The sequence below is a fragment of the Trachurus trachurus genome (assembly GCF_905171665.1).
Source record: "Trachurus trachurus genome assembly, chromosome: 14".
In the NCBI taxonomy this organism is placed as follows: domain Eukaryota; kingdom Metazoa; phylum Chordata; class Actinopteri; order Carangiformes; family Carangidae; genus Trachurus; species Trachurus trachurus.
The window spans coordinates 18,120,667-18,134,919 of NC_139903.1; the positions used below are offsets into that span (position 1 = coordinate 18,120,667).

The 14,253-nt window shown below is 41.7% G+C and overlaps 1 protein-coding gene across 1 annotated transcript in view; it reads right to left on the reverse strand.

Annotated features, from left to right (window-relative positions):
* Positions 1–1,523: 1,523 nt before the first annotated feature.
* LOC310996697 (polypeptide N-acetylgalactosaminyltransferase 10-like) overlaps positions 1,524–14,253 on the reverse strand; it is a 101,401-nt gene continuing 88,671 nt past the window's right edge. Inside the window, exons 9-12 of the mRNA XM_083986149.1 lie at positions 9,285–9,506; positions 8,625–8,741; positions 4,455–4,604; positions 1,524–2,979 (exon numbers count right to left, since the gene is read on the reverse strand). Coding sequence (XP_083842275.1) covers positions 2,815–2,979; positions 4,455–4,604; positions 8,625–8,741; positions 9,285–9,506 — 654 coding nt within the window. The 3' untranslated portion in view covers positions 1,524–2,814. The remainder of the gene's footprint in view (positions 2,980–4,454; positions 4,605–8,624; positions 8,742–9,284; positions 9,507–14,253) is intronic.

Below are 14,253 nucleotides of genomic sequence, written 5' to 3' on the forward strand. Positions count from 1 at the left end.
GACTGAACCGCTTTCTCAAGTTCATCAGAGACTTTTTCAGCTTTTAATCTAATGGAGTCATCTTACTGTCACAAGTCCCTATAACTTCATTTAGCGTGGCCGCCCCTGGAGTTAAATGAGTTAAAGCATCTTTACTGTTGTGGTGTGTTTAAGTACCAGCTATAAATCCACTCAGCCGGTGTCGACTCAATCTTGCTTTAGTGAAGGAGGATTTTCTTCAAGCATAAGCAGCAGAGATTATCTTTGTAATAACACATTTCTATGATGATCTATATGATGATAAATTAATGTCACTTTAGCCATTTTCCACTGTTGGTGCTGAATAATCTCACTGCAGATTCTGAGCTACAAGGAGATACACACAAAGTCATCACTTATTGATAGTAATGGATGATTGAAACAGGCTTTGGCTATATTTCTGCATGTATGTATATGCACACACAAGTATACACACCCATACATATGTGTGTTTATATGTATTTAAGATGATACATATCATGATCACATAATCATAGATACATAATATAATTATGTATATAATACACAACATTAGGACAACTGCAAAAATTAATCAATGCCAAATGTCACATATGGCAGGAATTTGTGCAAAATTTGATACTAGTGAATATCAGCCAAAGCCTGGTTTGAATTGATAACGTTAAAATCCAGAACATCTGGACAACAAACGTACTCAATGTGATGACTGTGTGGAAACGAGCTCTCTCTGGCGACTAGACAAACACCTCCAAGTCAGGAGTTACAACCTGTGACTTAGTTTTCTGTTTTTAAATCTACCACAGTACGACACTTGGACCGATGATCAAAACACACTGTACATAGTTCTGCCTCACACAATCAGACTGAGGAGTGTGTGCGGGTGGGATCAAAAGAAAAAACATGAAAGAACATTTGATTTTAACAAAAAACAAAAAACAAAATGGGAGTTCAGAAAGTGGTAAACATCAACAATAACAACAACGACAACAGCAACAACAACAGCAATCCCCTTTTCCCATAAAAAAGACTTTGGATCGAACAGGTGGGAAAAACAAAACGACACGCACCGACGCGTTGTGAGTAAAATATAACAAAAATCTTAGGACTGTAGTTAAGTTTCCAAGGCAGGACAAAATATGGAAAACAGAAGTCTCTTCAGCTCTATTCACAGCCAGCAGTTCACAGGTGTCTTCATTAAGAAAGCCACAAAATCCAAAGCCTGTGGTGCCTTCAAGGTCCTGCAACAGAGTCCTCCTCAATTCAAGCTTTTGATCAAAAAGTCACTTCCTGAATTGAGTCGGTTGTTCCCTACATCGCTCTGGCACACACATGCACACACCTCCTGCGAAAACACACACACACACCAGCATCTAGTCCCCTTCCAACAAGGCACTAAGATTTCATTCAAGTTTATCATTACAACAAGTGCTTTATGCATCGAACCCCCACATTCATTTCAGTCGCAGAGCTACGGTCAACGAGCCGCTCCGCTCAACTGATGCGTCAGCTCGGCCAACCGTCCCCCCCCCCCCCCCCCCGCTGCTGTATTGCGATAAGTCCTGCCAGTCACGTAGCTAAGCCGTGACTTGACCCCTCCCCCCCCTCCCCCCGCGCCCGGCCGTCTGTGACGAGGTCGCTCTGGCAGCTGATCAGGGAGCAGCAAAAGGGGGTGCACAGCAAGTCGGGCCTTTAGGAGGTGTGACAGAGGCTCTTGCCCCATCACCACCCGTAGCTACCACCATGACAGCGAACAAGCCCTTAGCCAGTAAGAGTCGGCTTGACGAACCCTGGCGTTAGACGGCAGCGCTGGCCTCTGAGGGATAAAAAAACGTGGCACAGTGACAGACCAGAGAACGACTCATCGATAAATACAGCGAGGAAAAAATAAGCAGCAAGGGGCGAGGGGGTTGGGGGGTTGCAACAGGCTGCAGTCTCATCCCCCCCCTCTCTCTCTCTCTGTCTTTGTGAGGAGAGATACTACAGGCCAAAGGTGGGTGGGTGGGTGGGTGGGTGGATGTCGGGGGGAAGGTGAGAGAGACACGAGGGAAGGATGAGGGAGGGAACAGCGGGTGGATAAGGGTTGTAAAGGAGAATCAATTCACCAGGTGATTCTCAGAGTGGTTCTGCCTGGCTTCACCCAGGTGTCAGGATGACTTTGGCTCACCACGGGTCCCCCCCCTCTGTACCCCCACCACCCCGAGAGAGGTTGTCAGAGCCAGAGACACATAAGGGGATTTGAGAAGGAAAATGGGGAAGGTGGGCAAAGGTGCAGTCATGCGGGCAGATAGAGATGGACGTGCAGGCGGAGGCAGACGGGGAGAGACAGGAGGGGGGAGAGATGGAAACAGAGGATAAAGGTGGACGGACAGAGGTGAAAGAAAGGAGGGTGGAGGGTGGGGGTGGAGTGACCAACAATGAAAGGCAACAGATAAAGGCAGAGAAAATTTGAAATAGACAAAAGAAGATAGAGGAATGTCAGATAAACAATCAACCGCAAAGTCAGGAAGTAGACAGAGCCGTTGCAACACAACAAATAGAAATACGTCTCTCACAAAGTCACTTCTAAACACAAACCCATCAATCAGAGTCAACTCAGACTCTCTCCTCTAGCGGATGTGTTTAACCAAACCACCCCTCCCCCGTCTCTCGATGCTATCCCATACTGCCTCTTTCTGAGCGCCAGGAGGACAAATAGCTGTCACTTCAGTGTCAGGTAAACGTAAAAAAAACCAACATTTCACAGCAGCAGCAGCAGCAGCAGATCCAGGTCTGCAAGCGTCACGAGTCCTCGTTCTCTGTCTTGGACGCGGCGGGGCTTCAGTTGGCGCCCCCGTTGAAGTGCTCCAGCACCGTGGCGTTGGTTCTCTCAAACAGCCACTGCTGGCTGGGGGAGGACGGGTTGCACGCGTTCATGAAGATCCGCCGCTCGCTCGGGCTGCTGTCGATGCAGCTGTTGCTGAGTGGGTGATACAGACTCTTATCCTGGAGGAGGAGAAACAGGAAGGACGGTGAACAACAGACTTTTTGATTGTTGAGAGGCCACAGAATCAAAGTACAGGTGGTTTAACACCATTTTCTAAAACATAAAAAAATCAGAGTTCCATCAGTTTTAATTCCAAAAACAGAATTGTCCTGTTGCATTCAATACAATACAATGACATTCTGACTATTTAGCTTTTATTTGACAGCAGCAGCGCAGACAGAGGAAACAGAGTGGATGAGTCAAACTAAGGACCTGCTGCTCAGAGCTATTAACACCCCCTCAGGACAGCACCTCACTCTGAATCTCCACAGTTTAGCCTTAATAAACAGGATGAACATTTCAATTTATCAATATAATCTGGAACAAAAAATGACTGACTAACAGTTCCATTAGAATAAAATTAAATAATAGACCTTAAAATGTCTTTGTAACTAGATATGAAATATGTTTTTCCTAACATTTATAAATTGGCTGATTAGGTTTGAACTTATTCATTATTCTCACTCACGAAAAAAGGCAGTTTTACTTCACAAATCCATAATTTATCTTACAAATACTATTAATTAGGAATGGGCAAGTATCAATACCAGGTATCGGGCCGATACCAGCCTTATTTCAAAGTATTTGGTACTCATAAAGGCGATACCAGCCGCCAATTCTCAAGAGTTTCTTTCGTTCCTTTATACAAATACCAGGGTTTCCGCCGCTCCTTAATTATTACCGCCGCTTCAGAATCAGGTCGGGCAGACGCACAACCGGTTACCATTACTTTGTGCACTAAATAACAAACTTTGTTTAGTGTCTCAATCCGCTGGCCGACACTGCTTACCAAAAAACAACGCCGATGAGGTTATTATAGCCCAAAAGTTTAACACCACATGTCCTATTATGTGTATAATCTCCTCCTCTCCCCGCTCACATTGATAAACACACACGGTGATGATGCTGCAACCGACGTTGCAAGTCAAATAATCCAACGTCTTTCTCTTGCTCACAGTCCCTCTCTCTCTCCCTCACACACTCACTAGCTCTCTCTCTCTCTCTCTGTGGTGGTGGTGGGGGGGGGGTGTTGTGGGTCCTGCTGCCGCTGCTTAAAGAAATCCTACAGAAAACACTGCAAATATACTAAAACTCTATTAAAGATTGACTGTGCTGCTTTTATGCACAAAGAATAAAAAGTCTATGTTCACAGTTATCTGTCATTGTGTTAATTGAAATGTTGTATATCTCAAAAAAACTAGTCAACATCCCAACTATTAATACATGTTTAAATGTCCTCAGTCGATGCTTCCATTAGGATTGTAGTGTATACATCTACGGTATTTAATAAGTGTGTATTCTGCTTCTAGAGGCAACATGAAGGAGCTTGAAATTGAGCCACATCTATTGATTCTGACTCTAATTGCATCCTGACTTTCATTCTTGTCACGTTAATTCCGTTACAGAAAACAGAATATAACTTCCTCCCCCGTACCTTCCTGTAGCGCCACAGCTGGTTGCCCTTCATGCCGTGACAGTCGTACAGGGTGATGGGGCTGTTGTGGGAGACGGCATCGAAACAGACTTTTTTAGTGTGCAAGGGGTCACCCACCCGGATGTCCTCCCTCCAGCCGAATGTAAACACCTGCAGGATCACACAGAAAAACTGAATTAAATATAGAATTTCAACCATTGGCGTCAAAGTCTTACAGCAATGGGTAATATCGCCAAAATCTCACTAGTTTGTTCAGTGCAGGTGGAGATTTTCACCAAATATGAAGAAACTGCTTAACAGTGTCCCACTATTGAGCTCAGAAGAGCTTAACTGGGTTTTGTTGCCACGACTTTGACATTTGACCACCATAATCAAACAACATCATCATTGGATCCGTTTGCGCTCACTATTACTTGACCTTTGGCCTTCCACATTTAGCCAACCAGAGATTGAGTGTACTTTTTTAAAAGATTATTTATTTTTTAAATGTGAAGAGTTTCCCTGAAGGTGTTTCTGAGATACCACATGGCCAAAAATGTGTTTTTGTTTTTTGGTCACAACAATCCTGACTTTTGACTTTAAAATCTTATCAGTTCTGGCTTCCTTAAGGAGGAAGAGTCATTTTTCTGAGGTGGTTGAGAAAGAGTTCAGAAACATCAAGGCTCGTCTGACTTGGAAAACTGTTTACAAGTGTCACAGTCTTATTCACTCGGTTGTGCTGCTTATGAAAATGGTTGTTGGTTGTTTACCTGGAGGAGTCTGTGGATAATACGTTATTTTTCATTTTCTCTGAAAACTTGAGAGAAGGTGATTCCTGAGGTTTCCAACATTTGACCTGTGTTAAAGCTGAAAACATTCGTTTCAAGTTTCAAGTTTATTTCATTTATATAGCACCTTAAAAGCAAAAAGTCTTTGCAACAAAGTGCTTCACAAACAAAACCTTAAAGAGGTTTTGCACCACAGTATGGTATAATGTATGTACATACAAGCATAAAAAATGGAAAAATATCAAACACAATTAATACCCACAGGGTAAAAATGGGTCTAAAGGTGCTTCTTCTTAAAAGCGTCAACAGAGTCAGCCTCCCTACTGGCTTCTTGCAGACTATTCCAGAGCCTAAGGGCTGCTACTGTCCTCCGCCTTTTTCTTCCAAGAGCGTGGCACAGCCAACACGCTACGGTCTGAGGGGTCTGGTGGGGCTGTGAGGGGTGGGAAGTTCTGAGATATATGGTTGGGCGAGACTGTGGAGGGATTTATAAACAATCAGAAGGATTTTGAAATGTATCCTGAAGTGAACAGGGAGCCAGTGTAACAAGGACAGAGGTGATGTGGTCTCGCTTCTTTGATCTTATTAACAACCGTTTTGGACTAGTTGGAGACGGGATATGGTAGCCTGAGAGATGCCTGGATGATACGACTGTATATTTAACCCTTTCTAGGTCAAGGGGTGATAGAAAATGCATACTCTTTGAAATGGTTATGAGCTGAAAGAAGCTGGACCTGACAACTGAAATTACATGCCCATTAAAACTGAGATCACTGTCAAATAAAACACCTGGGTTCTTTGCAAGTGGTCTCGGATGTCGGCAGAGAGGTGATTGAGGTCCAGGGAAATAGCAATGGTATAATGTAGGAAGCCAAAGAGTAAGACTTCTGTCTTGTCCTCATTTAACTGAAGGAAATTATGAGCCAATCAGTCTTTGATATCTTGGAAACAGTTTTGTTGTCAGGTGATATCAGTCTGATTTTGGAAATCGAAAGGCAGGTAGAGAATAATCAAATTGTGTCTATAATTGTGTGTCTAATTCATGTGTCTATAGTCTAAAGGAAGATGTTTACATTAAAGCTCCATACAGTAAAGGTATATTTCTACATGTGATTAAAAAAGCAGGTCTAGGTTCTATCTTTAACACTGTGAGGCTCATCCTCGCTCCTGATTGGCTGACAGCAACTTGTAGTTGCTGGGGTTCCCGAGAGAAGCTAAGAGAGGAGATGGTTTTTATACATCTTCTTGTGGATCAACACTTCAAATAAACAATTTAGGACCTTTAATTTAAGTGTTTTCATAACAAATCGAACACTGAATGAGTGAATGTTCCAAAACGTTATCCTCTTCTATGAGAAGTGCCATACCACATGTACAATAATGAATTACTGTGATATAAAATGTTTTATAATAAATATTCTCCCTGTGCCTTGAGCCGTTATTGTTCTGTGAAATCTTCAGTCATTTTCACAGACTGAAGCTCGATTTTCTCATCATCTTTTTTATCCGCACTAGGGTCACGATGACTCACTCCACTCACAGAGACCTTCATCACACTGTGATTGATGACGGCCTGAATGGTCATCCACTTATCTAATTGTTTGTCAGTGTCCTTATCTGTTCGCCTCAAACCAACGGCATGATGTGATGTGATTCTGAAGTTTGAATTTGCCAGGATGCAACAATTTAAGTAAAATCTTACTCATCGTTGAATAGTTTGGATTTCATCCTTGTACTTGATGGTTTTGCATGATTTTTTCCATTTGCTGTAATTTCGCTGAGTCATTTTCTTGTGCTTCTGTTACATTTCTCAAGTATAGAATTTTCTTTTTCATACTTTTGTTGGATGAGAACAAAACAAGCTGTGTCTTTTCTGCAGCTATTAAAATGAATCCAATTTCTGGATTGCTCAGTTGTCCCACAATAAAAAACAAATATTTGACTTGTTTGTCTCTTGTGCGCTTTCTGCTCCTCTTGTGCCAAAATCTGAAACAACCCAGATGAGGACGGCGGAGGGACGGACCTCCTGTGATTTGCGGCAAATCCATTTCTCCCCATGACACAGATTAAACTACAATGCTTCTTCAGATTAAAGCAATTAAAGTGACAGAGCTGCAAGCTTCTGCGTTTCAGCTGCTGGAAACAAAAGGCGACGTTCAATCCATTAAGGCCGTGTTGTGAGCTCAGCTTAAAGATCCGAGTGTGACACGCCGGAACAAACAGGCGGCGAAAGAATAATGCAAAGATAACAAAGCTGTGTGTCTGTTGTCGTTGTTGTTGTTTGTGTGTCTGTGTAAGTGAGATTTATGTGTTTAAAAGAAGAAATACAGTTGCTAAGGAAACAAACTGTCGCACAGAGGTGAAATGTAATGAGAAAGAAAAACATCACATGAACAGCCGCTCGTTTTAAACAGAGATCCTGCTATATCGCCGTTAGGGAAGACCCTTCATTATGCTGGCTTTGCTTGTTTACACTGAACCCCTGTCCCATGATGCCGGCTCTCCCTTTTACACAGACGTTGATTCATCTCTGTGACTACATCCTCCGCTGCCGGCTTAAAGGCAGAACGACGATGCCACCTCATTCTGGGTCCGTACTTTGTATACCGAGCAGCGGCTGTATGAAAGAAGCTTGAATCAAACCATGATCATGTGCAGGAGGAAGGACTGCACGGTGGGGTTTTTTTGAGTAACAACTGCGACCTCTGTACAAAGGTCTGTATGGATGCAGAGTCGGAGCTGCTGCCTGCCCCTCCCACCTGCGCATTACGACGAAAGAGTGACTTCAAGGTTGCATTGAATTCCGATATGGGTCACATTGCTGTTCAGACTGAGGTTGCATTTGAAAAAAAAAAAAAAACACATATGAAAGGGGCCTGCTGTGTCATGGTAGTTTTAATACTCTGTTTTTAATGTGCTTTCATGTGGCTGTTCAGCGTTTTGACTTGTGTCTGAACAGTATAATTAAAACAGCCTTGTCTGGTCTCTGGTTTCAGGTCTCAGGTCTCTGCTGCTGGGAACCAAATTTCTGACGCAGTGTGGAAAACATATAATGTTAACCAATGTTACCTTTAAAAATGAATATGCAGAAGCCAAAACACTAAATAAATAGATAAATAAACTAAATAAACCCAGATAAATAACCACATTTACTCAGGTTATTTCTATTCATTAAATTACAAGATATTTTCAGTGTACTTCACTTTTCTTCGTGCTTGATTTGTTTCATTATCTCCTTTGACTCGTCCAGATAAATTCTACTCTAATGGAAACAGGTTCAGGGTCTCTGCATTTGTTCATATTCAGTTCCTTCTAAACACTGACTGTGAAATGTATTCACAATAATTAACAACAAATTCTAATGTATTAGTGGAATAAAGATGCTGCTGCTGTTGCTGTTCACCTGTACATGGCTCCAAGCCACCTCGACCCGCCCCTTCACGCAGCCTTCCAGGCGGATGGGGCTCCCAGACACAAGGCGATTACTCTCCAAACACATGCCACTTCCCACGTTACGGATCTACACACACACAAACACACAAACAGGTCATTCAATTGTCAGCAGAGATGAAGTTTTACAGACATCATCATCAGTTTGGTTTGTTTTTAAAGGTAATTACATGTCAAAGAATCTCTGATTCACGTCATTATTATTAGTTAACTACTGTATGATATTGATGTTTTGGTTTGATGATAATAATAAAAAAAAATAATTTAAAAGGATTTAATGAATAAATTATCACTTATAATTACATTGAATAATGAAGGTTCCTGTGTTTAACAGTGTTTAAAGTCAATGTAAATGTTAAGTGTCTTAGAAAACAAAGTTTTGAATGATTTTATCTCAAATGTGTTTTTTTCTGCAATGTTTAAGTTTGATGTCTTATAAAATGCGATTCTACACATTTGATATATTTGATATACAGAGTCATGTTTTGTTCACACTACTGTGAACTGAAACAAGATCACTGAACCAAAATGAAGTTTACAACAAATCAGAAGTGATGATCTGAAGATCAGAAATACCAAAATGAGATTATTTCAAAGGAAGAAGGGACTGTACCTCTCCCCACGCGGCAGCAGGGGGCTCCACTGGTGGGTAGTATTTGGGCAGATCCCAGGCCACCTCGTTCATGAACCACTTGAAGCTCTTACAGTTGAGCCGGTTTCTGAACTCCTTCTGCACTGTCAAGTCTCCTGCCGAAAGGTGGCGATACTCGGGCCGGCGCTGGTAGATGTACTCGGCGTACTCGTCCATCCAAACCTCCGCCACGCGCTTCAGGTTCTGAAATGAGAGGGGAAACGTCCGGGGGTCATTCCAACGCCTTCAGACAATGTCAACTCAGACAATGTCGGCAAAACTACAACCAGTGATTATAGGAGCAATGATCAGACCTGTAACTTTTTATTTAATTTATTTAACATGATTTCCACTAATTTCACAACCCGAGCAACATGTGGCAACCATCAGACTCTGCTGTAAGCCTGTCAAAAAGTAAGAAGAGCAACTGTAGGGTTTCATCATTGGTACGCCTAGCCCAAACCATTTAGTATCAGTCAGACTGATTCCATCTTTACATTAAAGCTGTACAGAAAAGAAAATTGAATTTGAGCCCACTGCTGTGGGTCCTAACATTAGTGTAATAACTCATCTATCAGACGATGTAGCCCAAACTTTGTGCAAAATTCTATTTTCGAGTAAATCCGGGATGAAAGTGTAGTATTTTTTTTTCGCATTGGATAATGCAGGCGCACGGATTATACGTCAGCCTGCTCACAGTTCATCAGCCACTGATATTGGATCCATCATCCGTCAATCAAACGTCTGAGACAACACACACACACCGAGCTCGGCCTCGCCCCAAACATTGAATATCCCACCCGCTCGATGACGACCCATTCAATTCGTTTTCCTTACTCAGGTAAATTTCATTGATCCACAGAGGGAAATTGTTTTGTTCGGTGCTTCATGCATGTACAAATATAATGAATAAAAGTAAAAAATGATTATTGTATTCAGATCCTTTTAATAATCTTATTTAATTTCCAATGGCGTTTCAAAGTATTTCTTTTTGTGGTTCCTTGTTACTGTGCTGTTTTACAAGGACTGAACTAAGCTAAATGCTAAAACGCTATGGTAACAAGTGGTGATTCTGCGTGGGTTCATCCCCACATTCATCAAACCCCCTGTTGGATTCACTGGTCAAAATATTGAATAATGATGAGGAGCCGAGAGGAGGCGAGTCAGAGTTTAACTTCAGCTCCTTAAACAACATGATGATTGTTCTGTTTTGTCAGAGTCGACTTATCAGTTTGAGGAGCGGCAGCAGAAGAAGTCTATCTACTGTATCACCGTCAGTAAAAGGTTTGGACATGAACGTACAGAACAGCAGTGTGTTGTGTGTCCTGTCAGATCAGAGCGTCGGGCTGAGCCGAGTCCCGGAGTCAAACCGGCTCGTTAGCGGGTCTTTGTTTCTGGACGTGGCGTCTTCGCTCAAACAGACTGAGCCGTCATCTGTGCTTCCTGCCGCCCTTGATGTTCTGATTGATCCGACATGACAAAATGATCAAAGCAGCTCAGCAGAGAAGCAACCAGTCGTTGTACCCGACCTGTCATTGTGCCCCGGGAGGCGGGTGAAGGGAAGAAAAAACCACAGAAGCAACTCGTCTGCAGTCGTGAAAGCAGATGCTTGGTTATCTGCTCATGGTCATTTGTCCCATTGTCATGGACACCGTATCTCATCAACACCTTGACACAACTTATTCAAATATAGCACAAAGGTGCACTTGGACTCAACGATGAAATAATTTAAATTTGGTGATCAAAGGTCAAAAGTTACATAACAGTAACCCATAAAATGTGGGTTTGGCCTTATAAACACAACATCTCAAAAAGAAGAACAAACATTGACCTGGACTTAACAATGTCCGGATTAGATTTTGGTGGCCATAGGTCAAAGGTCACTGGTGTAGTGACCTCACAAAACAGAGTTATAGTTTTTAGGTTCTTTTTTGATATTGAACAGCACTTTATTTAAGTCAATAAATGTGCAATTCTAGTATCATGTTACAGTGGATTTTTTTTTTTTTTTTTTTTTTTTTTTTTTTACAAATGATAAGATAATATTGGCCTTTATTTCTCCCTACAGCATTGAAATTTTAGTATTGTAAGTATTAACAGCTCTGTTGAATATTTGAGTCATTGCTGCTTCTGCTGCTGCTGATAATTAAATAACAGTTTATTTCTCTCCACCTGCTGGCCTGCAGGTGTGAAGCCTCTGACAGTGTCACGTCCTGGGGAAAGTTAAACTCTGCCAACAACTGTGTCAACTGTGTTAAAAACTCAGATTAACTGACATCCATTTTTAGGTTTTGCTTATGGGAAGCAAAAATAGGCCTTTAGTGTGGCCTGTACACATCAAGCGAAATGCACCTTTTCTGTCACTTATTTCATCTTTAAATGTAGCTGCTGCTTGTATTAATTCGATGTGCATTAATAATTCGGTACAAGATGCTTTTGCTGCAGACTTAATGAGGTCAGTGTGAAATTAAGAATAAATATACAAAATAATATGGACACTGGCTGTAATGAATTATTTAGTGTGCATTTAGGCCACTGAATTATGCATATAGCATCGCTAATGCACACTGAAAGTAGCATCCATATGCTCCCATCGTGCTGCTTCAGTCATCTAATTTCAGTGGGATAAATAAACTGCGCAAGCAGAGGACTGATACAAACTGTGAGCGACAACCGCTGCACAGCACACAGGTTCTTTAAGCTCAAGACAACTGCAAACATGAAAGATTTAAACCTGAGCAATGGGAAGTCCATCCAGCTGAAGTCTTTGAGGTGTAAAGGAGTAAAAAACACAGATCCTGTGAGCCTCTGAGGAGCGGTCGCGTGTCTGGGAATACAGATAGCAGCGGCCTTGTGGGTATGGATGGTGAAATGAATGAGAATACAGGTTGAGCATTGCCTCCCAGGAAGGAATAAATACAAATCCTCCAGCCTTTGGAGGAACAGATATGGTGGAGGTAGGAAAAAAAAAAAAAAAAAAAACTCCAGCCCCACACACACACAGCTCATTGCCTGCAGCGAAACTCAGGCTCTAGGTGAAGTGGAGTTCAGCGCTTCTGTCTCCTTCCATGTTGACTGGACTTGAGAAGGAAGGGTTGGGGGGCAGTGACACACACACACACACAGTTGTATTGTTTGTGGATGTGTCTGTAAGGCCTTTGTTCTCACTATCTACCTGCTGAAGTCACTTGCCTCCTCTCGTGTAATTATTCATAGGATCCTAAAATTCCCCCTTGCACCTTTTTCTCACAGTGTGAATGAGAAGCTGTTCGAGACAGAAACGGTGCAAAGTAAAATTAAGAATTGGGTTTAATTCTCACCTCAGGCAAAAAGGTTTTCAGACCATGACTGAACCATTACTAAACCCTGACACTAACTAAACTCTTTGTCAACCCTTCCCAAAGCTCTTTAACACATTTAGCACCTCCATAACAATACAGCATTGGCAACAGGCAATGGCCCCACCTACCTGCACCTACAATCCCACACATACAGGATTTAGTTTCTCTGAGTGTTTATCCTAAAATCTCTCTGCCTCCCCCCTTCCTGTCTATCTCTACTGAGTGCTATCAAATAAAGGCAAAAAAAGCCAAAAAATATACTTAAAAAAAAAAGTAAAAAAGTAAGGGAATTTTATGTCCTGCATAACAGGCCGTAATTGACCCTTCACTAAGCCCCACTCTACTGGGTTACTGTTACTGTTATGTCTGTCTTCAGAAAGGGGAAGAATTCATCACTGCCCTCTAAACGTTTAGGATATCGGGTGTCAGTCTTGTACGCCCACTGCTTCGGCATATTGTTTTCTGCTGAAAATTTGACAGACCTCTCGTGCATAGTTATAGTTGCTAACGTGGGATTGGACAGTGGCCATTGCACAAACGCATAGAGCTCATCACCATAAATATATGTGATATATATATAATATGCCTCCTCTTGTCTTGAGTGATTGAACAAAACCTCTTTGCGGAGCTCTGTGACTCTGGGAACTCTTTTCTGATGCATTTATGAGATTTTCTATTACATATTAATTATCTGGCCTGTTGTGTTTTTGAGTTTGGCCAAAATCTTTTAAAACACTTTCACAACAAAATAGATTTTCATAAGGTTTAATGTGTTTGCAGATTTCAATGAAGCATCTCCTTCTTCTGTTTCTAATGTTTCAGCACAAAAATGAAGCAAACCGGCTGGAAGAGAAGGGCCTGTTTATATACTGTGTGATTCTTTCAGCACCATTATGCAGAGAACGGAGGACACGGGGGAGCAAACAGAATCCATCACTGCCGGAGGTACAGTAAGCATCTCAGTTATTGTTCAACCTGCTGCCTGTTTGATATTAGCATTCAGCGTTTCCTCAACGAGGGGCTGACGGTCAGACTGACGAGACAAAAACCGGGGCCAAGAGGTTTAATTACACATTCAGCAGAGCCAAACAGAGCCAGGTGAGTCATGCATAATGAATCAGGTTCAGCTGCAGGACACACAAACATTTTCTAAACGTCTCTCGCAAATGTGTTTAAGTGTTGAAGTTTGCATCGAGTGAAGCTCGAGCTCATTTTTGGGAAACTGTACAATGTTGCTTGCAGATTTCATGATCTTTGAAATGAAATGATTTTTTATGACACCTGTCACCTGTTCACTCTAACCAGGTGACTGTGATTATATCTTCCTGCAGAAATACTGATATATTTTTTTTAATCAAACCTTCTTTGAGACCCTTTGAGCATTTATTACTCGGCAATATAGCGTACATAAATATACAGTAGAGCTACAGCTATCGATTATTTTTGTAATCAATTATTCGATCTATTGTTGTTCACCTAATTAAATAGCTATAGTAAAAAGACATGGCTGCAAATGAACAATCAACAACTGTGATATATTGAAATGCCTACTAAATATAATATCTGTATAATATTTGTGCATTTTAAACTCCAATCTCTAATTGATGTTT